The sequence below is a fragment of the Chaetodon auriga genome, chromosome 12 (assembly GCF_051107435.1).
Source record: "Chaetodon auriga isolate fChaAug3 chromosome 12, fChaAug3.hap1, whole genome shotgun sequence".
Lineage (NCBI taxonomy): Eukaryota > Metazoa > Chordata > Actinopteri > Chaetodontiformes > Chaetodontidae > Chaetodon > Chaetodon auriga.
The window spans coordinates 13,860,333-13,882,105 of record NC_135085.1 but is presented as its reverse complement, the minus strand read 5'-3'; the positions used below and the strand labels follow the sequence as shown (position 1 = coordinate 13,882,105).

General features: G+C 44.9%; 1 protein-coding gene across 1 annotated transcript in view; it reads left to right on the top strand.

Moving 5' to 3' along the window:
- The first annotated feature begins 6,340 nt into the window (after nt 1-6,340).
- ptch2 (patched 2) overlaps nt 6,341-21,773 on the top strand; it is a 29,424-nt gene continuing 13,991 nt past the window's right edge. The window contains exons 1-8 of the mRNA XM_076745946.1: nt 6,341-6,827; nt 8,340-8,532; nt 17,631-17,820; nt 17,917-17,986; nt 18,086-18,177; nt 20,440-20,548; nt 20,672-20,758; nt 20,888-21,009. Coding sequence (XP_076602061.1) covers nt 6,681-6,827; nt 8,340-8,532; nt 17,631-17,820; nt 17,917-17,986; nt 18,086-18,177; nt 20,440-20,548; nt 20,672-20,758; nt 20,888-21,009 — 1,010 coding nt within the window. The 5' untranslated portion in view covers nt 6,341-6,680. The remainder of the gene's footprint in view (nt 6,828-8,339; nt 8,533-17,630; nt 17,821-17,916; nt 17,987-18,085; nt 18,178-20,439; nt 20,549-20,671; nt 20,759-20,887; nt 21,010-21,773) is intronic.

Sequence of the window (21,773 nt, the reverse complement as noted above, 5' to 3'; positions counted from 1 at the left end):
ACACGCACACCAACACCGCCCCATCTCTAACTTAAACATATGAATACATACACACACACAAGCACTCTTTTAACAAGCTTTAGAGATACAACAGTTGCTTATGTTGCTTAGCCAACAAAGAGTGTGTGTGGAGACACAGCTCCCATGTATGGGATAACAACCTCAATGACATGCCTCTCTCTCGCTCACACACACATACACACACACACACACACACTAATCCAGATATCCCTGTCTGTCACTGTGGAGGCCCCCAGCTAATTAACTAAACATTGACTGGGTGGTTGATTGGGATCACATCTTAAATTGCCTTTGCAGTAAAATCACAGGGAGAAGCAATAGACTGACCCGCTTCACACCCTCGGGTGACCTTTTCTTTCTAATCTTATTAGTCAGAATGTTTAGAAGATCTGCCGCTGTAACTGCAAACAGATTGGCTTTTCCAAATCTTTAAATATAAGCATTCAAATCGCTTCAGTCTGTTCAGTTTCACACCAGCGCCTGTAATGAGGGAGGAAGTGCTTAAAACTGAGTGATTCCCGAATTGTAGAAGTTAGAGATTTTGTATTATGAATGTAAAACGGATTAAAAGCGGTCAATTAAAGTTCCTGTGTGGTTAAAAGAAATCTTATTTTCCTACTTTTTTTTACTACTGTTCTTCATGAATGTATAATTTCTGTGTATAATAGACAGCTGTGTGATGCCTCAAAGCATTTGCACGGGATCTTTTCTGATGGGCTTCTTCATTGTGTGTAACAGATCACATTGGTGTGGGGCTTTTTTCTGAAAAGCTATACCCCTTCAGCTGCGTTTGGTCACATATACTTACATATGCACAAACACACACAGTGGTAAGGTTCTGTGCTTTCTTTTAGAGCTACAGGTCTGAGTTTGCATTACCACCTGCTAGCTGCGTCTGACAATACCTCTGTTACAACCGCACAAACAAAGACTTAAAGAAAAGTGTGTTTCTCTGTCTCTCTCTGTGTTTTGTGTGTTTTTCCCGCAGAAAGGCAACCATTCATTAGGATGACAAAGGGGTAAAGAAATGCATTATCATAATTAATCTTGTGTGAGACTGTGGGTGGCAGCTTCAGCTCTGCTCTGAGACTGACAGAGGTGCTCAATGCGCAAAGTGTTTCTGCTACCGGGCAACTTTTTTTTTTTTGTTGTTGCTTTTTCCCTGATATCTGAGGAACATGTGTAATTATAGACCAGTGAAGCTGAAAAACATCTTATGGGTTTTCCCAGCAATATGTGCGATGACTCCGTGAGCTTTAAATCAAACACCCAAAATGAAAATGTTTCGTGGCTGAAAAAGTACAAAGGCTTCGGTTCGTTTGGTGCATATTTTCTCCCATCGTCAAATCACGCAACGCTTCGTGCTTTTGGAACAGCTTTATTTGTCCAGTCAGCCGGCCGTTGGCCAAATACCCTGTTTGGTTATCATGAAAATGATTTGTTCATTTGAATAAGACTTGACCCGAAATGTGTTTGTGATTTGTTCTCTCTCCTGTTTTTTAACAGGGATTTCTTGTTTTTTGTTACATCTCAGTCTTTTTTAAGAGCTCGATGTGATGTTTCAGGCTTTAAAGTGGTTTGCAGAATGGAATTGCTGCAGATTGCCCTCACACATAGATAAGTATACACAGGGTGTAATGAAAGGGTGAAAAAATGATCATCGTACCACCTCAATCGGCTTCAGATTGCTCAGTGATTGTATAGCTTGAAATGGGTCTTTATCTTTATTCCAGACTTGGATCACAACTCATTTATTTACCTCTTTTTTATTTTCTGAGCCCATTAGTTTTCTATACAGAAGAGATGAGGCTTTTATTTGGGATATGAAAGCTTTATAACTATGTGTTCAATATATCATCCCCCCGTCTTGTTTATTGAGGCTTCTAGTCTTTGAGCCTTCTTGTCATTTAGATGCTGTAATGCATTTAAACAAGCTTGAGCAAGTGTAGAGGGATTCTTTAAAAATGTCAACGAATGCAAACACGTTTCTATGTGCGATAACTGTTTGATCCAGGCCAGGTCAAAACGGACTTACGAGGATAAGCTGATATCTTATTACACTGCTCAGGGAGAGACAAAAGACTGACATTAGAAGAGGAGAGCAGAAGGCTTTAAAAGAGATCTACTTCTGGAGTTGTGTTGTGCTTTTAAAAGCACAGTTAAAAGTTTGATTTTCACCTTTTTTTAATCTGAGTTTTCAGATCTGGAACCAGCAACATGTGTCACAAATACAACACAGCATGCAATAATTGCCATATGGGTACTTAGAGATGTATTATAGACATTCTCATGACTAGTTGTTTCATATTTAATTGGCTAAATTTCTCATTTGGCATCTTGTTTCATGTAAATTATCCACTTTTCCCCATTTCGTCCCTTATTCTTTTCCTGAGAGGATCATCTTTACACCAAATCCTTGCTCTGTTGCTGCCTACAAGCTGTTTGTTGTTTGTTGCTGCAGATACACAGCACTGCTGTTTGGAATGGCTTATCCCATAATGCCTTTTATGGCTGCACTTGAATTTTTTCCTCGCTTTTACTATGCATCTTAAATGATGACGGCCATCGTTGTTGCTGCTATAAAAACAACATTATACATATATTCTATCTCTCTTTTTTTGTTCACATGCATCCGCCTTTACTTCTTCCCTTGGAGAGAAAAAGAAGAAATGTAGTCGTGCGCAGTCTCACAGCCTCCATCCTCCATAAATAAACACTTTCTGGGCCTGGACCCTGGGCGTCTCGGCTGCTGCGCGACGGCTGAGTGCCAGAGCGGTTCCGTAGCTCTGCCTATAGCACAGACAGAACCCCGGACGGACAGCCGGCCATGCATGCATGGATGAACGGATGGATGGATGGACTCACTGGGGAGAAATGAAATGGAGGAATGGAGATGGAGGGGGGAGGGGAAAGAGGAAGAGCAGGAGTAGAGCAGCAGATGAAACGGAGGGAAAGGTGAAGGTGTTGAGAAGAAAATTAGAAATAAAGGGAAGAGCAGAGGAGATAAAATGGATGAAGGGGGGAGATAAAGAGAGGAAGGGATGGATGGAGGGAGGGGGATCATGTGGGACACAGGACATGGGAGAGAGGGCTTGGGCGGTTTGTGTTTGGAGGCTGGGGTGGTGTGATGGCAGATATCTGCACAGCGCATGGTCATCTCAGATGGTTTATTTATCCAAGGCCTCCAGACCAGGCCTCGGACCTCCCTGAGTTTGTTAGGCTTGAAGGGGCCCCCTACCACACAACCCAATTCCTCACATTCCACATTAGCTCCCATTTCCAGCTGCCTGTTTCCCTCTACCACTCAGCCCGACCCAACCCAGTCCAGGCAGACTATACCCAGTTCCAGCAAAGCGGAAAAACAGGCCGGCCAGCGCCGGTGCAGAAATGTGAGCAGGTCAGAAGAGCGTATGGTCGCCTCCGTTTGGACAGATGGATGAGTAAGTATATATGTAGGTGTATCACTTAACCTCTGCAGAGAGCTGTGGCTAAATGAGAGGTTAACAGCAGTATCTGTGATCCTACATCTCAAGTCAATAGAGTGAATGTATCCTGTTTAACGAGGATTTAAGAAGAGATCTGAGGAGTTTGCTCAACACCAGCAGAAATGCTTGACTTCAGTTTTATCTCATCTAAGGCTTCGAAAATGAATCTTCAACTGAATCTTTGTTGCTTTATTTGAGAACCAAAGATGGTGCCCACGTTCATGTGTTCAGAGTTTAGTAATTTATTCATTAGTCTGACTTGTGTGAAAGTATTGATTATTTAGCCACCGGCAGTGGTCGGACTGGTGACTTGTAGTCTTTACACTTTACCCCAATTTCAGAGACAAATCATATATTTAAAGAAAATACAAAAAACAATTAAGAGCTAGGCTTTATCATTATTTCTATCATGATTTCCACCACTGTTAGAGGATGTATTCAGGTCCCTCACTTAATAAAACAGCATTACAAGTAAAAGTTGTGTGTTCAGAATTTTACTTTAATAAAGATAAAGAACTGTTAACAGCAAAATGGACTTCAAGTATCAAAGTAAAAGTACTCGTTTTGAAGAAAAAATCATCCCTAATATATTATATTATCAGAGTGTTGGATCAGTGTGTAAGTAGGACAAGTAGCAAAGTAGCTAGTACATACAGCTGTCTCATAAGTGCAGTAAAGAGTACAACATTTTCCTCTGTAAAGGAAAAAGGGTAAAACACCAGATCCTCAGAATTACACTTAAGTACAGGACTTTAGTAAATGTACTTAATTACATTTGCTCCACCTCTGTGATCATCTGCTTTTGTTGTAGCTAGAAAGAAAAAGACCTCAGCACTGACAGACATAAGACAGATCCTGCTGGAAACTGATTGTGGTTTAACTTGTTATGGATACCAATAAAATAAATAAATAGAAGTACAATATTGATTTTTATCCTGACAAGCGCTTTCATACAAGTTTCACACCTTATACTATAAGTTTAGTGTGTATGTGATAGTTTAAATAGGGCATACCAGACACACATGTCATATAAAGTATATAGGATGTATTAAACAACAATATATAAAAAAAAATCTATAGATGGTTTACACATTTTTCTTCTGAGCATATTTTCTTTTCTTGGCCTCTGTTTAGATATTAGACACTGAGTGTAGTGTTGATTGAGAGCAGCGTTAGGGACGCTGACCTCTAACCCTACATCATGGCATTTACAAATACAGTATATATTTAATCATTATCTCACTATGACTCGGATAATAATTGTTACTCGTGATTTTCTTTTCTTTTGTGACCGTTTGTGCTGCAACAGTAAGAAAACTGTAACTCAGCACGACCTTATGATGATGCACTACATCATGTGGATACTGATCTCCAGTCCCCATGATGGCGACACCACCACACATCCACAGTCTGCTTCTCCTGTCCTCCGTCTCCAGGCCATGTAAACAGTGATGATGGACGGCTCAGCATCAGGTGATGACCCTGATTCACCAACACCTGTTTTACAGGTACAAATTGTTTAACAATCACCAAGAGGGCCTCGAAGTGGCACCAGCCACCTGACAAATGCTGTCGGCGGCAGCACAGGTTGGTGTTTAGGCACACAAGTGTTTGTTCCTCACCCCCATACTGTCGTGAGTGGGGCCAATGGGGGCTTACATTAGCAAACCACCAAGACACAAGACTTCTCTTTTTTTTTTCAGAGATTAAGAAACAATCTGGTCTGAGAAGCCTCTTTCTTTCTTTCTTTCTTTCTTTCTTTCTTTCTTTCTCAGATGTTGTTCTTAGGTGAACTGCTCTCTGAACCCATGAAATCATGCATGGCAAGACATGGAAACCTTCCAAAAGCCTCCACAGAGATAAGGGTGTCGCACTGAACCAGGCGGCTCTGAGGTGTTGATGAAAAAGATGCCTGTGTGGAATAATTCATCTTTCGAGGGTAATTTTACAGGGAGGAGAGGTCATATTTTCTAGGGTGTAAGAAAGCCTATCAGCCTACTTTTAGAAGCGTTTGGCCACAAGAGTTGAGGTTACAGCTGTTAGTGCTAAAAAACCTACACGCACATATCTCCCCACAGCTGCCTTTAACAAAGTGCACTCGCAGCAAAGACTTCAGAGGGTATAAATGTCTTTTTAGGGCGTTCTGTAACGAATGCGAGGCTCCAAAACCTCATCAAACATGAGATGCCCTGAGGTGATGTGAAAAGTGTTGAAAGATCTGTAATTCTCCCATACAAAAAAAAAAAAAAATGAATCACATGTTTACATTCTTGTTTAAAAAGCTGAATTAACGTTTTTTTTTTTTTTTTTTTTTTCCTGTCACTGATTGGCCCGTGCTGATGAAACAGAAAAGCTGAAAATTGCGTGCGTGCGTGCGTGCCGCTGTGATATCAATAGATGGCATGTGCGATTGCTTCTTACAAACTGGAGGGGCCAGGCCACTGGGAATAATGTTCAGAGAGCAAGTGAGGCGGGCAGGCAGCGAGTGTGTGTGTGTGTGTGTGTGTGTGTGTGTGTGTGTGTGTGTGTGTGTGTGTGTGTGTGTGTGAGTGAGTGAGTGTGCGCGCGGCTGTGCAGAGTTTATTGAAAGAGTTCCTCTCTCCCTCCCCCCTCCTCCCCTCCTCCCCTCCAGCCCAGGCAGCAGCAGCCTGGGTGGTCCCCCTCTCTCTCCACTTTGGTGAGCTGTTGCTTAGCAGCTAATAATAGGCGATGTTTGCAAAGTAATTTGCCTCTTCCTTGGCCAATGGGAGCCGGAGCACTTTTCCATCAAACCTCCCTTTTCAGGATTTGCCGAGAGGCGAACTTCTCCAAATGTTACCGCTACGGGATCGGAGTTAGACTTGACACGGACGGCTCAGACATAGGCTACTACTACTACTACTACTACTACTACTACTACTACTACTACAGCTACTACTACTCCTCTCTGAGACGTCGTTTCACAAACTATCGGGACGAATGAAGACTGAAGGATCTATACGGATTTCGGCGCATAATGTTGGGATGGAGTTTCGAGACTTGTTTGGCTCCAAGGAAGACTAGAAAACGTTCCCCTGACTTGTCGCCGGCGGTGCTGGATGCGCTCCCCGTCTATGTTGGATTATTGTCGCTTTTTCTGAACTCGCACCGATTCTCTGCCGCTTCGCTCAGCGCCCCGTTCACCCTCTTTGGACTATGGCCTCGGATCGCGGGGTCCCAGGGGCCGGCGTCTATGGAGATTTACCCCCGAGTTATACGCGCTCCCAGCCGCCTGCGAACCCAGACCTACTCCGGAGACCCAGCTACTGCCACGCTGCTTTCGCACTTAAACAGATCTCAAAGGTGACACAATGCTCGCAGTATAGTGCGGATGTACTATGAAGGCAGCTTTCATTCAGTCGGCAAATGTGAATGAAAAGCCTTCAGAGGCAGCTTTTCATTTAGCCGTTATCTAATCGGGAGTTGAGGGCGCATGTGGGAATGTAGGGTAGGCTGAGGCAGCAGCTCCCTAACTGGGGTCCGGGGACCACCAGAGCTCCCCGAGGAAGTCCAGAGTGAAATCAGGAGTAGTTCAGTTTAACAGTTTATAACGACGCTTTATATAGAGAACCTTGTACCTTAAGTTTACCAGGACAAAACCTCGTAGAAGTCTGAGCTTGCATGACACCTTGGGAGCCCACTGGGATAAAGTGATAACAAGCGTTTTCATATTTGGCAGCATGCTAACGTTGCTGTTTGTTTGACTGGGCGCTTCATTCATTTTATTGTTGTTGTTGTTGTTGTTGTTGTTGTTTTAAAGCCACCGGGAGGGACTGAACGTTTGTTCCCATCTCCCCGCCGTGTTGTGCGTGTGTTTTTGGCTTTGTGCAGGCAGCGGAGAGCGCACTGGCCCGGGGTCTGTTTGGAAATGTGGTGGGTCCTGTAAAGGAATTCACTGATTGAGTTTGATCTGACAAAGCATCTTTGGACCGCCCGGATGCTTGGACGTGTTTCAGCACTGCTGAGAGAAACCACAACACCAGTGCAATGTCCTCTGCAGCAGTGACATTTGTAGCGCCGGGACCGAATGGTTGGCCCTAATCTAGAGATTCTAACAGCTATGTTAACAAAATAGAGGAAAAAGATGTGCGATGCAAATGACTGCAGAGAAATAGATGTCAGCTGGAACTCTTGCTTGCATCCGGCTCATTCTCTTAGTATTTATTAGTTAAAAGCGATTGAACAAGGCTTCTGTTTAGTTAACTGCTAATATCCTGTTCAACAGCAGGACACATGTGGTGATAACTTGAAAGCAATACTCAGTAACAGATCAGATTCATACGAGGCGTCTAATGCAGAGGGACAGCTTCTTGATGAGGCAGTATTGCTTTTCTCTGAGACTGCAGCTATAATCTGAGTTGTCACTGTTACTGTAGCTTTCATGAAGTCATGGCCTTGATCTGTGTGGATGAAAACTGTGTTTTTTAAGCTGCTGTTTGTCTCTTTCTCTGGACTCTTTAAGTTATAACTTCCAGGATCTAGTTTCCCCTAAAAGCTTAACATTAGTACAAATAATTGCCACAGGTTTTAGCAGGAATATGACAGCTCGCTCAGGGTAGACAGCACTGGCATCAGTTAGCACCTTAACTTGTCACCATGTTATACAAATCTTAATTTCCAGAGAAAGACACCTCTCTCTGAAAACAGATGCAGATGTTATCCAGTGTCTGGGATGTAAGTTGTGGCACAGACAAAGGCACAAGCTGTAAAACTGGCCTCTTATTGACAGTTGTGCAATGCTGCATTATTTATGTGTGGTAACGTAGTAATAATAATACTATCCTTTTCTCACCCTCCCTCCTGCTTCGAATCCAGGGGAAGGCGGTAGGTCAGAAAGCTCCTCTGTGGATCCGGGCGAGGTTCCAGGCCCTCCTGTTCTCTCTGGGCTGCCACATCCAGAGGCACTGTGGGAAGGTCCTCTTTATTGGACTCTTAGTATTCGGGGCTCTGTCTGTGGGACTCCGAGTCGCAGCCATCGAAACAGACATCGAACAGCTATGGGTGGAAGGTGAGTTGATGATATCTCTGTTGATCTCATGGGTGTTTTTGTGAAGCAGCAACACAAGCCGCACTCAGGTATTGATACCATTTCTCACACTAATACATCACCCCTCTTTTAAGTAAGCCATCATTCGGCAAGGTCAGTCCTAGGCTTTTCTTTCTGCCCAGAATAGTCAGCTGAGAGCATCAGTACATTTTGATGAGCTTGTTTTCTCTCCCCGCTGGGTTTCACTGGAGTTTGAATGACAACAGTGGCTGGTGGGAAGATGCAGGGTGGCCATGTGAGTGTCATCCCAGTGCCATGGGAGGGCACTAGGTGCTCAGTGACTGACTGCTTGTCTGGCTGAAATCCTGACTTCAGCAGCAACAAGGAATAGGACTTGTGGGAGCTGCCCTGAAGTTGCTTGTCTGGATGAAAGCAGCTCGCAGATCAAGTGTTAGCTTCCTTGTGCACAGTAGTTCTGTTTCCTGTATATTGTTGATGCGTATATGTTGTATCCTGCAAGCTCGGTGTTGTTTGCTCATGTCTGTTCATGTCTTAATAAGTTGCAGTTTACCTGAGAAACCCAAACACATTTGACAGGGCTGCATTACAATGCTTATCCTGTCATGCAGATACTATCTTCCACTTATCCAAAAAGCATGACTTTGTTTGCGGTTCTGCCCCCCCCCCCCCCCCCCCACACACACCCATTCTGTGCATTTTAGATGTAGGTTATCTGTACATTTTCAGGGGTAGAAGCAGCTTTATTTGGTTTTTCACACCGGCCAAATTCCTTTTAAACCCCCAGGCTTTCAGTGCCGGGGCTGATCCCCGCAGCAGATGGACTGTGTGAATGGTTAGCCATCTTTGAGGGCTCTGACCCCTCCCCCCTCAGCTCCCTGTGTGGTCCCTAACTATTCTTGGATTCCATTCAACAAGAGGCAAGCAGGCAGGCAGGCAAGCAGGCACCACCTCCCTAAACCCCCCCTCCCTCCCTCCTTGTCCTCCTCCTCCTCCTCCTCTCCTCACAAGAAGAAAAAATATAAGTGAATGCAGCTGAAGTTTACCCACCTGTTTTGCACACTCTAAAAGCGCTACAGCAGTTGGTGAATATAAACAGACTGTATGGGGTTTTTTAAGCCCACCATGTCACAAGAGGACGGGGACAGGCGGCTCCCGCAGGAGCTGTGTGGAGGCGTTGGAGAAATCCCACACTGCTGGTGTCAGGAGAAGTGTTTGGAGGCTGTTCGCCTCACTTGCACAGGAATTTAAATAAGCTCCTGTATCAGGCACAATTAATAAAACAACACAATCTCTGTAAATTGGTCGCTTGTGGTTGCGAAAGCCTGAGTTTGCGACAAAAGCCGGCAACAAGAGTTTGAGTTTCCACAGTCTCCTTTTTCTTTGGTTTCATTCTGGTTAGTGTAAAGCTTCAGGATTACCTCTTGAGCTAATTGGCAGATCCATCTATTAAAGGAGATGTTTAGATGTTTGTGTGCCATTTGTTTTGCTGTTGGATTGAGAGAGTTGAACAGGGGGGGCTGAAAAGGAATGCTGTGCCTTTAAGAGGCTGTGGCTATGTTTCTAAAGTTTCTGCCTGCCTTGTTTCCACCAATAGCCCATTGACAAAGCTGCTAGGGCCTCAATGGAGAGTAAAGTGGTTCGGTAACAAGGAGAGGTTAGTTCTCCCTCTGTCTCTCTCTCTCTCTCTCTCTCTCTCTCTCTCTCTCTCTCACACACACACACTCACACACACAAATACAGAACACACACACACATGCACTATTGTACACAAGCCAGAAGAGGGAGGAATGATATGCTCTCTAATAAGACAGCTGATTTCATATTAAGGCACTGAAAATATTTTTCTACATTAGTTGTTAAGTTTTATTGGACTGTTTTTGTGTACGTATCTTAACTTGGAGGAAATTGAATTTCTAAATGCATAGCTGCAAGTCATTTCCTTCATATTCAAGTAATCTTAGGAAACAGCTCTTCCAGATTGCAGCATAAACAAAGCTCTCACACTTGTGTTCTAATTTGTTCAGAATAAACTAGCTGCGAATTCACACCGTATGTGTTAACACTGCCATCAGGGTGTCAGCTGTATGAGTGTGTGTGTGTGTGTCAGTGTGTTAGGGGCATATGCTTCCCATCATATATTCATGCTAGAGGCTGCCCCCACACTACCCACGCACACACACACTTGTCATATTTGCCACCTTTGCTGCACGCAGCTCGCCGAGCCGTCGGCCTGCCCGCCTGAATTTCCTGACCGCGTGCCCGTCTGTCTGCCTGTGCTTTGTGTATGTCTGTTTATATTTCTACCTGTCTGTCTGCCTGCTCTGTGAAGTCAGGCCACCAGGGCTTTTTTAATTGCTTCCTCCCTCCTACAGCACCAAAACACTGTGAAGCAGAGCACAGCAGTGCAGTCTAGAGAGAGTACACAGGGAAAGACAGAGTAGGGAGGTCAGTGAAGTTAGTACCTGTGTTCCCGAGCAAAAACACCTCCACTCTATCTTCTCTATACTGACATAGCAGCCTTTACTCGTGTCTTTTTGTTTGCCTTAAGGATTCTTGTGCATTTGCACGGAGGACATGCAGCAAGAAAGTAAAAGGGTTAATCATGCCTTCAGTCCTCACACCTGTGTTGGTGAGAATAAAAGGCCCAGTATCAGGGTGTTTAGTCTGACAAGGGGATTAAGGACTATTTGTGGCTTACTGCTCAGTCACTGAGAGAATCTGAGACAGACATCGCCCAGCAAAATACCTGAAATTACTCACACAGGTCTTCTTTAGTGGTAACAGAGTCGGATATCCTTTTTGGAGAGTGGCTGTGGATCTGAGGGATGACACTGAATGGATGAACACTATGTGAAGATGTTTTCATTGTAATTTTAATGTGGCTGAATTAGATTATAATACTTTAATTCCCGAATTCCCGTAATTTCACTGTAAATGCATTTAGTATTCTGTAAACACACGTTATGCTGTCCTATATGGTTTACGCTTATATAGCCTGCCCACCTTTGAGAGTGTGAAAGTTGGTGTGAGCTGGGCAACGTGTGACCCAGTCTATATTATCCACAAGCAGAAAAGAGAGAGATCGTAAAAGATAGGTGCAGGAAGAAGAGAGGGATGAGAGGAGACAGTGGGGGATGGGGCAGGAACAGGGTGGAAGGTTTATGGCTAGCTGACACTTTTTTTTTTTTTTGCCTGTGTTTTCGCCTGTCTCACTTGAACAAACATGAAAAGCGTGAGACTGTCTCACCATGAAGGACTCTGAGAGGGTGTGGAGTTTCTTGCTTAAGCTTGATTTGCTTTTTTTTTTTCCTAAAATTTCCTTTCTTTTTTGCAGTGTGTTTGGTGCATTGTTTTAGGTCTCAGCTCAGATGATTCCACTTTGCCAAGGCCCACTTGAAACGCTTGTTTTGGGAAAGAGCGGAAAGAAATGGCCTCCATGTAAAAGTGGTGATGTTTACTCTTAAATTAACTTAACTCATCCTTCTTGGCAGAGTTTGGGTGAGGCATGACAGACATGTACACATACTCAAGCTGTCCAAATACGAGCGCAGTGAGACAGGGCCTATCCAGATAGCAGGCGCACCACATGTCCCATAAAGAGGCCACGTAAAAAGAGGATAGGAAAGGGGGAGGTAAAGACCATACACAGTCCATATAGCATGAATGCACAGACACTGAAGTGCTAGCCAGGCCAGCTAGCAATGAAATCAGAAGGGCTTTTGCAGATATGAAGAGACCAAGAAACAGATTGATTAAAAGAGCAAGAAGGATGAGAGAAAACACGTCTGAGTTTGCGCAAATGAGCGAATGCACACGTGGGCATTTCTGTGTTTGGAGCAGTTTCTCTAAACAAACCTCAGAGCGGCACAGCAGGTAAATGCTATAATTCATCGGAGCGCACACAGCGCCCCAGTTCAGACAGAGAAAGGGAGCTCTATGAGGCATTATTGGAGGTGAATAGTGCGCGGTGGTGCCCCAGCTAGATAAATAAACTCCCAGCGCTCAGGGCCCAGGACCTCACTGGTAGAGAGAACAAACAAGACCAGAGTCAACCTGGGTCACTTCTAAATGTTTATTTCACCCCCCCCTCCCGCCATCCTTCAATCCAAGTTTCCCTCATTCCATCCCCTTTTTCAGCATCCCCCCAACACACACACTCTTCAACAGCGAGACCAAGACCACCCCCCAACAAATAAATACAGATTGAGCAGCTATAGATACATGTGCATATGACAGACACATGGCTTTTTGCTTCCATGATACAGGGAACACACACGCTGCTCCCTACCTGTCTATTTCATGTAGAAAATGGAAAACATAAGTATTCATCCTATAGGGTGAAGTCACAGCTACATTTGCAGTGATAACACTAAACTGCGATTTTGGTGGCAAAGCTTTTATTTTTTAAAAAAAAAGAGCACTGGACTGTCAGTCTTTGCAACACTGAATGCAATATACAGAGAAAGGCTGCAATGCGACTGAAAACAGGATAATGAAAACTCAATCAATATAGCGTGGCACCCTTTCTTCCTCAGCTGAAGAGCAACCTTTGTCTTTGGTCTGCGCGAAAATAAAGCGGCACCAGTCACCTTAGAGTTTGCACCATTTGCCTCCGTCTTTGCACCATGAAAGTATAAAAAGTAAAGGGAGAGGGAGATGGAGAGAGACTTAACATTTTCTTGGTACTTGGGAGGGAAAAAAGAAATGGTTCTCGGGCTCAATAAATTCATTTCTCGTCTGAATGAGACCAGCAACGTGGAAAAATTTTGCCTTTCAGGCTGGGATGAATGTATGTTTCAACCACACATTAAGCAGTATTAGCGGTCAGTGGAGTGTCTAATGTGACTATTTTTCACAGTGGCCAACTCTGCCCATGATTAGCATAATTAGCAGAGGCAAGCCTATACATATGGAAATAGAAAGTGCCTAAATGCCAACCCTGGTGGAAATTTATGTGTGGTGGCTAACACCACTGGCACATCTGAATAGAATGTAAGTGAAACTGATTTTTCATGTTGTTTTCGCCGTTTTATACTGTTTTTAAGGTGTGATCTCAGGGTGCTTGTTTCTCATGATGACGGGAGCTGCAGCGTAGACACACTGAAACTGATCATTTTTGTTTTCTCGTGTTCGCACATTAATTAGGATTTTCTCCTCCTAAAATAATACAGCTGTCTTTGACAATTAATGAACAGATACAGCGTGCGTGTGGAGACAAAAACACACACACGCACACACACGCACGCACGCACACATACTCGCGCACACACACGCGCACACACACTGTATTTCTATAGGTAAGATACCAAAGTGCCAGCTTCTCTCTCTTGCCCCCAGCCTCACCCTCCCACAGCCAACTCTGGCATTGTTTTACAGGCTGGGAAAGTTTTGGTCCATTTGCTTTTGTTGTGAAAAAATGCTCCCTCTTTATTTTATTCCGCTGTTTGTTGGGAAACATCTGAAAGAAATTGAAGGGTTGAATGACAAAAGGGTCTGCATTCAGTCTTGAGCCGCTGTACTGAAGGATTGTATGGAGGAAAGGCCCATCTGCTGGGGGCAGCCTGCTTTAGGCGGTGCCCTGGCTAGGGAATGCCATAGGGCAGGGACGGGCTGAGGACCCAAAGTGGGGCACAGTCCTGATTCTGGTGGGTCCACATGTGACAAAAGGACCAAGATGTTTGATGGGTGCCAGGGCAAGAGAATGAGTTTCTCAATTGGCTCTTTTGCTGAAAATCAAAAGAGATAAAAGACCTCTATTGGAGTGAGAAAAACTAAATGATGGATAGAGGACAGCAGCCAAGGGATAGCTTTCTGTCTCCTTTCATATTGTTGCGACTCTGTGGTGGTCACAACCCTCTTTCCCTTAAATCTATCTTTAATTAAAGGAGGTTCTGTATGGAAATGTTTCCCCATTTCTCTTTGAGTGGTCATGCTGTGGGAATCAGAAAAAGGTAACTTCTAACATGTTACGTAGCAGGTGAAAGCGTATATGTCACTTTCAACTCTCTTCGTCTTGGGTCTTCCTCCATAGCAGCGTGGGGCCTTTCAGAGGCCCCCTAATCCAGCTAATCTACCACACTGAACTTTGAAGGTGGCCTGGTCTGACCTAGTATGGCCTGGAACTGGGACTAGGCCTGTAAGCCAGGAAACCAGAATAGAATAGAGCAGAATAGAATAGAATAGAATTGAATACATTTGAAACACAGCACTGGCCTTGTCTCTGTCCAAGAAGCCAGATGTGAGAAGCCACACATAATTTACCGAGTTAGGGGATTCTGGGTGTTCGGCTTCTGGGGATGGAAGGGTCAGGTGGAGAGGAAATGACTGAGGTTGGTGGAGACAGGGTCCAGTGTTTACACCAGTGTGCGCACACACACACACACACACACGCACACACACAGAGTCACACACTGATACAAACGTTACATTTGTACACCCACGGCCATGAAACCATGTCAGTGCTTGTTATGACATTTTTCATTTGCTTTTCACTTTCCCAGTGTTGTAACTGTTGTGAAAGTGCTTTTAGTGGTGAAGCTAGTAAATGAATTCACATGTTGAACCCAACGGAGCAGAGTTGTTTGCTAAAATTTGTAAGATGGTGGTTCAGTTTCTCGAAAACACCCAAAGACAGAACTGCGGATGTGATTTAGAAGGAGTTGTGATCATTTGTGATCATTTCTCTCTTTTTTTTCCCCATTTTTCATTTCATCACGTTGCCAAACACGGACTAATAATTCATGTTAGAAGATTGCTCGTGTAATAAAATTACCAGCCGCTGGGGTGTTGAAACCCCAACTTCCACGCTCAAAGGCGCTTTCTTCCCAGGGTGGGAAAATTTCCGGGAACTGTCTCTTTAAGGCTGTGTGGAGCGCAGGCTGAGGGCAGGGAGAGGGTAGGGGGGGATTGAAAGAGAGTGAGAAAGAGGAAGAAGGAGAAAAGGAAAAAGAGGGAGGAAAAGGAGAAGAGAGAGCAGATAGAGAAGAAAGACAGACAAGAAAGAGCAGGACGGGGTTCCTTCTGGAGCGAGCGGTGAACTGAGCGGAGCTGAGCCGAGCAGAGGAGCTGCGAAGCTCAGGGTTGGGTGGTTGGGGCCGGACCAGGGGTTGAGGAGAGAAGGCGAGAAAGAGAGAGAGAGAAGAGAGGACTGACTGCCTGGGTGGTCCAGATGGGAGGAACGAGACACAAATAGCTATAATTTACTTCAGGAGGCCTGTAATTACAGAGCCAGAGTCTCTCCGAGCCACCCAGTTCCTGTTGGGATCAAAACCCCACACTGCAGAGGTTAACATACGAAATGTCAAAAAAGGTTTAACAGATGTCAACGAGGTCCGCGAACGGAAAGGGTTTCATTTGGTAGTAGCCTTTTTTGATTGGAAATCTGTGTGGCAAGGAAACTGAGCGCAGTCGTGGGCAACTCAAGTGAAAACTGTTTAATAAAAGTCAAATAAACCCAAAGAAGCGGCACTCTTTAAAAAGAATAGTCTCCAAAAGTCTTGAGGAAATGATCCTACATTGTTTTTGTTGTGGTTCCCTCGGAATAAAAGCGTTATAAAAACTTGTCGACTTTAAAGATTTTGTAGGACCAGATGTGCAAAGGATATCCAACAAGAACACGTCCCATTTTGAGTTTTTCTCTTTCCTTCTGGGATGCACCAAGCCAGACGCTTTTTTAAAAAAAAGTCACCCTTGACAGCAAATAAACGAGGTGACCTTATATTCTCAAGCCCCTGCGTAGGTAATTAAAGCCTTGAAAGCGAAGCCTAGAAATATTGGACTGCGTCTCCAAGGCCCAGAGTCTCTAACCTGATCTCACACTTTCGCGGCGTAGGCTGAATAGTTTGTTTTTTCTTTTCTCCACATCAATTATAGGAGCCTGCTCCGGGCTGGGGGAGGTGCAAGAGAGCGTGGGGGAAAGAGAGAGAGAGAGAGAAAGAAAGAAAGAAAGAGAGAGAGAGGGAGACAGATGGAGAGAAAGACAGAGGCAGGAGCTGTTAGGAGGGTGAGAGGAATAGACGCAGGAAGGATCGAGTGCAGCGAAGGGAAAGTGAGTAAAAGAGTGACGAGAGTTAGAATTAAGAAGGAGGTAGCCCTTGTTTCCAAACCCCTCCAACCACCACAACCTCCCCCCACCTCTCCCCCTCCCTCCATCTCTTTCTCTCCCTGGGGTTGTCATGTAGTGGGACAGCGAGAGGGGCAGACGGGCCCTCTGTGATCCAGCGCGGCATGTTTCATGTCCACTTGGCACAGGCACAGATCCCCCAGGCTGGCAAACTCTTTTCAGGGCAACCTCCTGTAATTAGGGGGCTGGAGTCTACCGCACAGCACAACATAGCTCTCTCTCCCTCTGTTTTTTTTTTTTCATCCTCTTTCTATCTCTTTTATGTCCGTCACCGCCGCTGACATCCATATTTATCTCTCCTTGAATCTATTTACCTTGCTTTATCCACTTGTATCTCCCAAGTTCTTTGATGTCTTTGGTTCCCAACTTCTGTGGGCCATATCAATGCCACCACTGCTTCTTGCTCTTCCTCCCTTTCCAGCTCTTCTCTTCTCTCTTCTTCTCTTCTCTTTGGTGCCAGAAATACAGTGTAGTTACGGTCAACTTATTTTTACCTAAACTCCATCACAGGTGGACACAGTCCATAAAAATGAGCAATGGCGAGTCAATAACTCATTGTGATCTTTTATCGCGTATTCAAACTCTCTTTGTCGATACATATCTGCTGGCCCGAGAAGACTGGCAGAGGGTTCTGGGGCATCAGAAGGCTGGTTTTCTGAACTAACAGGGCACATCTGTTTCACAGAAGGAGCCAATGAGAAGCTGTATTACTCATTTCTCTTGGCCAGACACTGGCTTGTGTGAAGTGCCTTCAAAACCAACACTGGCGAGGGCCAAGGGCGTTGGTCGATATATGTGTGTGTTCTTGTGTAAGTGTGTGTGCATATATACACACACGCGCTACACACTTTGTTATAGGATCCAAATGTGTCTGTGCTTTAAAGAAATTCTGTGCTAATATATGAATATACAGTATCTATCTAACAATCTATCAATCTATGCAGCATTAATTTATCCTTTATCCTTTGTTTTCTAGCTGGCAGTCGGGTGAGCACGGAGCTTCGCTACACCAGGGAGAAGCAGGGAGAGGAGTCAGTATTTACCTCACAGATGCTTATCCAGACCCCCAAAGAAGAGGGCACCAACATTCTTACCCAGGAGGCTTTGCTGGTTCACATGGAAGCCGCCCTGTCCGCCAGCAAGGTCCAGGTGTCACTGTTTGGAAAGTGAGTGGACATGTGATGTGAAAACGCTTCTTGTGCTCGCAACATTAAAAGCTGCAGATCATTAATCATTACTCATTATGGTTTTCTCTCTCGTAGATCGTGGGATCTTAACAAAATATGCTATAAATCAGGAGTCCCTATTATAGAAAATGTCATGATTGAAAGGGTAAGTCCACTACAAATTGATTTTTCAGTCCCATACTTACATGTGTCCCCTCTGATTTGTGATGTTTAGTCATGTTTTGTTTCTATGTCCTGATCCCAGATGATTGACAAGCTATTCCCCTGTATGATAATCACTCCATTGGACTGTTTTTGGGAAGGGGCCAAACTACAAGGAGGCTCTGCCTATTTACCGTAAGTCTTGGAATATTTGACACAACACTTTTTTTTTTTTTTGCATATTAAAACATTTCATTGAAAGTCTTGGCTCTCCCTTTGCTGTCATTGCTTCCATCTGAGTTGTGTTGCAGATTTTTGGAGGGGTCTGTAACTTTTAACACATGCTCGATGGAGACATACAGTTGGTCTTTCAGTAGTCTGTCAGTGGGTGCTGTGACTGACAGCAGCGGTCAGTAATAGAGTTCTTTTAGGGCCCAGAGAGGGACCGGAGGGGGGTGTCCTGACAGAGAAAAGCAAGCAAGGGAGGGATGGAGAGAGAGAGAGAGAGGAGATGGCTGCAGCAGCAACTGGGTGGTGGGTTGGTAGAACGGAGGGCGGGGAGGTGGCGGCGGCGGCGGTGGTGGTGGTGGTGGCAGGGGAGCCCTTTGGGTCAGACAATGGTAAGCATTCTTTCAGTTTACGAGTGAGTGTCCATCAGTGCAGGGGCCCCGGAGGAGGGAGGGGGGCCGGCTTTGTCAGCTCACGGCTAACACTCGGCATTCTCATGGTAATGCCCGGGCTCCCAGCTCCTGAGTTGTCCAACAAATAAAATGGGCAGCATTCAAGCCTCAAGTCCCTCGAGAAAGACAGAGAGAGGCTACAAGACGGTTAACAGTGGAGTCGGGGCGTATTTGGGCATTTGCGGATTCAGGGTTTTTTTTTCTCTCCTTTTTCGGGACAAAGTTCTCTTGAGAAATTGAGTCACTCAAAGAGGGGTTTTTTTTTGTCGTCAGAAGTGATATTTCAATTGAGTCCTTAGTTTATAAAAGATAGTTTAGATCATAGCAGATGTTTCTTTGCAAACAAATTATTTGTTTATATTTCTATCCAGAGCTGACAGCAGCATGTTGCATGACAAGCCAGCACACACAGAAACAAACACAAGTTTCCCATCCTTAGCATCTCCCAGTTGGCTTGTGTGAAAGCGGAGCGACAGAGAGGGAGAAGGAGCTCTTTGATGATTCACACGTCGTCCAAGTTTTCCTGTAAATCACACAAAGTGTTCAGCATCTGTTGTTATTTATTCAATGTTTTTTACTCTGTTGGGTTTTTTTTTCTTTCCCCATGTGGAGCTGTGAAGGGGAACTCACGGTGGTCACTGAGGCCTGTGTCCCCCGAGTCAGCTTCCGCTTCACTTCAGCTCTGGTTTTAAATGCAAAAAAAAAAAAGAGAGAGAGAGTGAGATAGAGAGAGAGAAAGGAGAAGAGGGAGCGAGGCAGATTGGGGAAAGAGAGTGAGGAAGAGTGAGTGAGAGAGAGAGGAAAAAACTTGGGAGAACAAAGAGCAGCAATCTATGAAAAAACAAAAGGGCCCAGGCCCGGTTCACTCAAGCAAAAACTAGCTGATAAAGGAGTGTGTCTTTGCGAGCAGCAGCAAAAAGGGACCCTGGTATGTGGGAATAGGAGAGGAGCTCTCTTCATAAGCCATTGGAGGGAGATTGGGCCCAAAGTTGAGATACTTTGAGATTCTTTTATTTCCCTCTCATTCTGTCTGTTGTCTTTCTTACTTTGTCTCCACCCAACGTGTTTTCTTGCACGGAATCACCAAAACTTGCCGATAATGTTGCATTTTACTTCGTCTTTTCTGTATTTTATTAAAAAATGCCATGTGTGGAAAGGAAACATGTCTTTCTTGGTGACTTAAACCAGGAAAGAAGTTCATTCCTTCATTTTCATAAAGGTCTACCTTTAAGTAGACATCTCATAAAGAGAAGGAGGATGGTGGTACAGGTGAGGCTCGGAATTTGGTTCGTTGTCTGTAAACATCAGACAACAAACAGAGTGAGAATTCCCCCTTTGCCTCTCCTTTCATTCCTCACCTACAGTATTCCACTCCCATCCATCCTCCCAGCCTCTCCCCTTCCCTCCCTCCTTATCAAGATGTTTGGGAGGCAGAGGTAATCGTTATGACTCAGTGCAGGACATTGAGGAATGGAAGTGAGCAGGCAGCCACCGTGCCTTTTCCCCGGGCATTGTGGCAGCGTGAAACAGGATAATAAACGCTATTTTATCCTGTATCTGCAGCTAGCCTCCTGCATAGCCCGGCACCACGAGGGAGAGAGTATTAAACCGAGCTGAAAGAATCATAGTTTTTCTGCTTGCAGTGAAGATTAGCAGGAATGCAAAGCCACGGAGCCTTGCAGGCACAACGTGATAAAAGTTATTTTACAGTTTTGCCTTAAGTTCCTGTCAAACGTGTTCGGGTTGAGGTTCCTCATAATGTGTCTTTGCTCTGCAGGGGTATGCCAGATATCCAGTGGATGAATCTAGATCCAGTCAAGCTGATGGAGGAGCTGAGTCAGTTCACTTCACTGGAAGGATTCAAGGAGATGTTAGACAAAGCCCAGGTGGGACACACAAAACACACAGATTTACTGAATGAAAGGTTTACTTACACAAGCAATTAGTTACTCATCCAGTTGCGTGTTTCCCTTCAATATACTGAGACTTTTGTAACATTGATTCCTTAGGTGGGACATGCCTACATGAACAGGCCGTGTCTAGACCCATCAGACCCTGACTGCCCGCTCAGTGCACCCAACAAGGAGCAGGGAGAGGTAAGCCCACAGTTCAGTCAGTGTATTCAACAAGGAGTTACAGTTACAGGTAGATGAAGGTAGCGCTCAGAACTGCAGAGTCCTAACACATGTCTGTGTTTTTCCGTCTGCTCCTGCTCGTCCATTCAGAGTCCTGACATTGCTGGGCGTCTCCAGGGTGGTTGCCATGGTTTCAGCCGGAAGTTCATGCACTGGCAGGAGGAGCTGATCCTGGGGGGGCGGATCAAGAACAGCCAGGATACTCTGCTGAGGTGTGTGTTTATGAAGATGTAAAGGCGCCTCTGCAGTGATTTTACAGTACATTGGATGTTGCTCTTGTCTTAATGGAAGATGTAATAGTAAGGGTGAGGGTGTGTGTGCGTGTGTGTGTGAGATCACTGCTAGCTGAACAGGCAACCATCAGCTTGTGAGCCGCCGTGACTGTGGAATCTGTGTAACCCCCAATAACCCAGCAGACACATGCTAGGAATGCCTTGTTCCGAGAGGGATCGGTTTCCTGCATGACCCCGTTCCAGGATAGGCCAATTAAAGATGATTGACAGTCACATAAAGCCCCCCATCCACCCTGTTACACGTTTGTTGTGTAAGGGACCAAAGAAGAAGATGATATAGATGAGGAGAGGGGGCTTTTTTCTCTCTTTCTCCACAATTTTGTTTTTCCTCCATTGACTTCAACTGGATTTTAAAGAGTGGCAGTACAAATGGAGTGACAGCACTGGGTAGGAGTCCAGATCATGACCCACACAGGCCCAACAGGGCCTTGAATGAAAGAGGATTCCAGTCCCATCTGCAAGAGCCACACTTATTCTGGGACGTGATTTATGATCATTTCTTTCACATTTTGAGCAGCACCGCTGCTCACAGCAGCTGTGCCAAGAAAACCTGAGGACATCTGGGAGCGCAGCCGAGAGACCGGCAGACAGACAGGCAGACTAGATAACACCTGCTTTTGGCTGTTTATACTGGCAGACAGACAGGCAGGCGGGCAAATCCTAGAAGACACGGCACCTGCCTT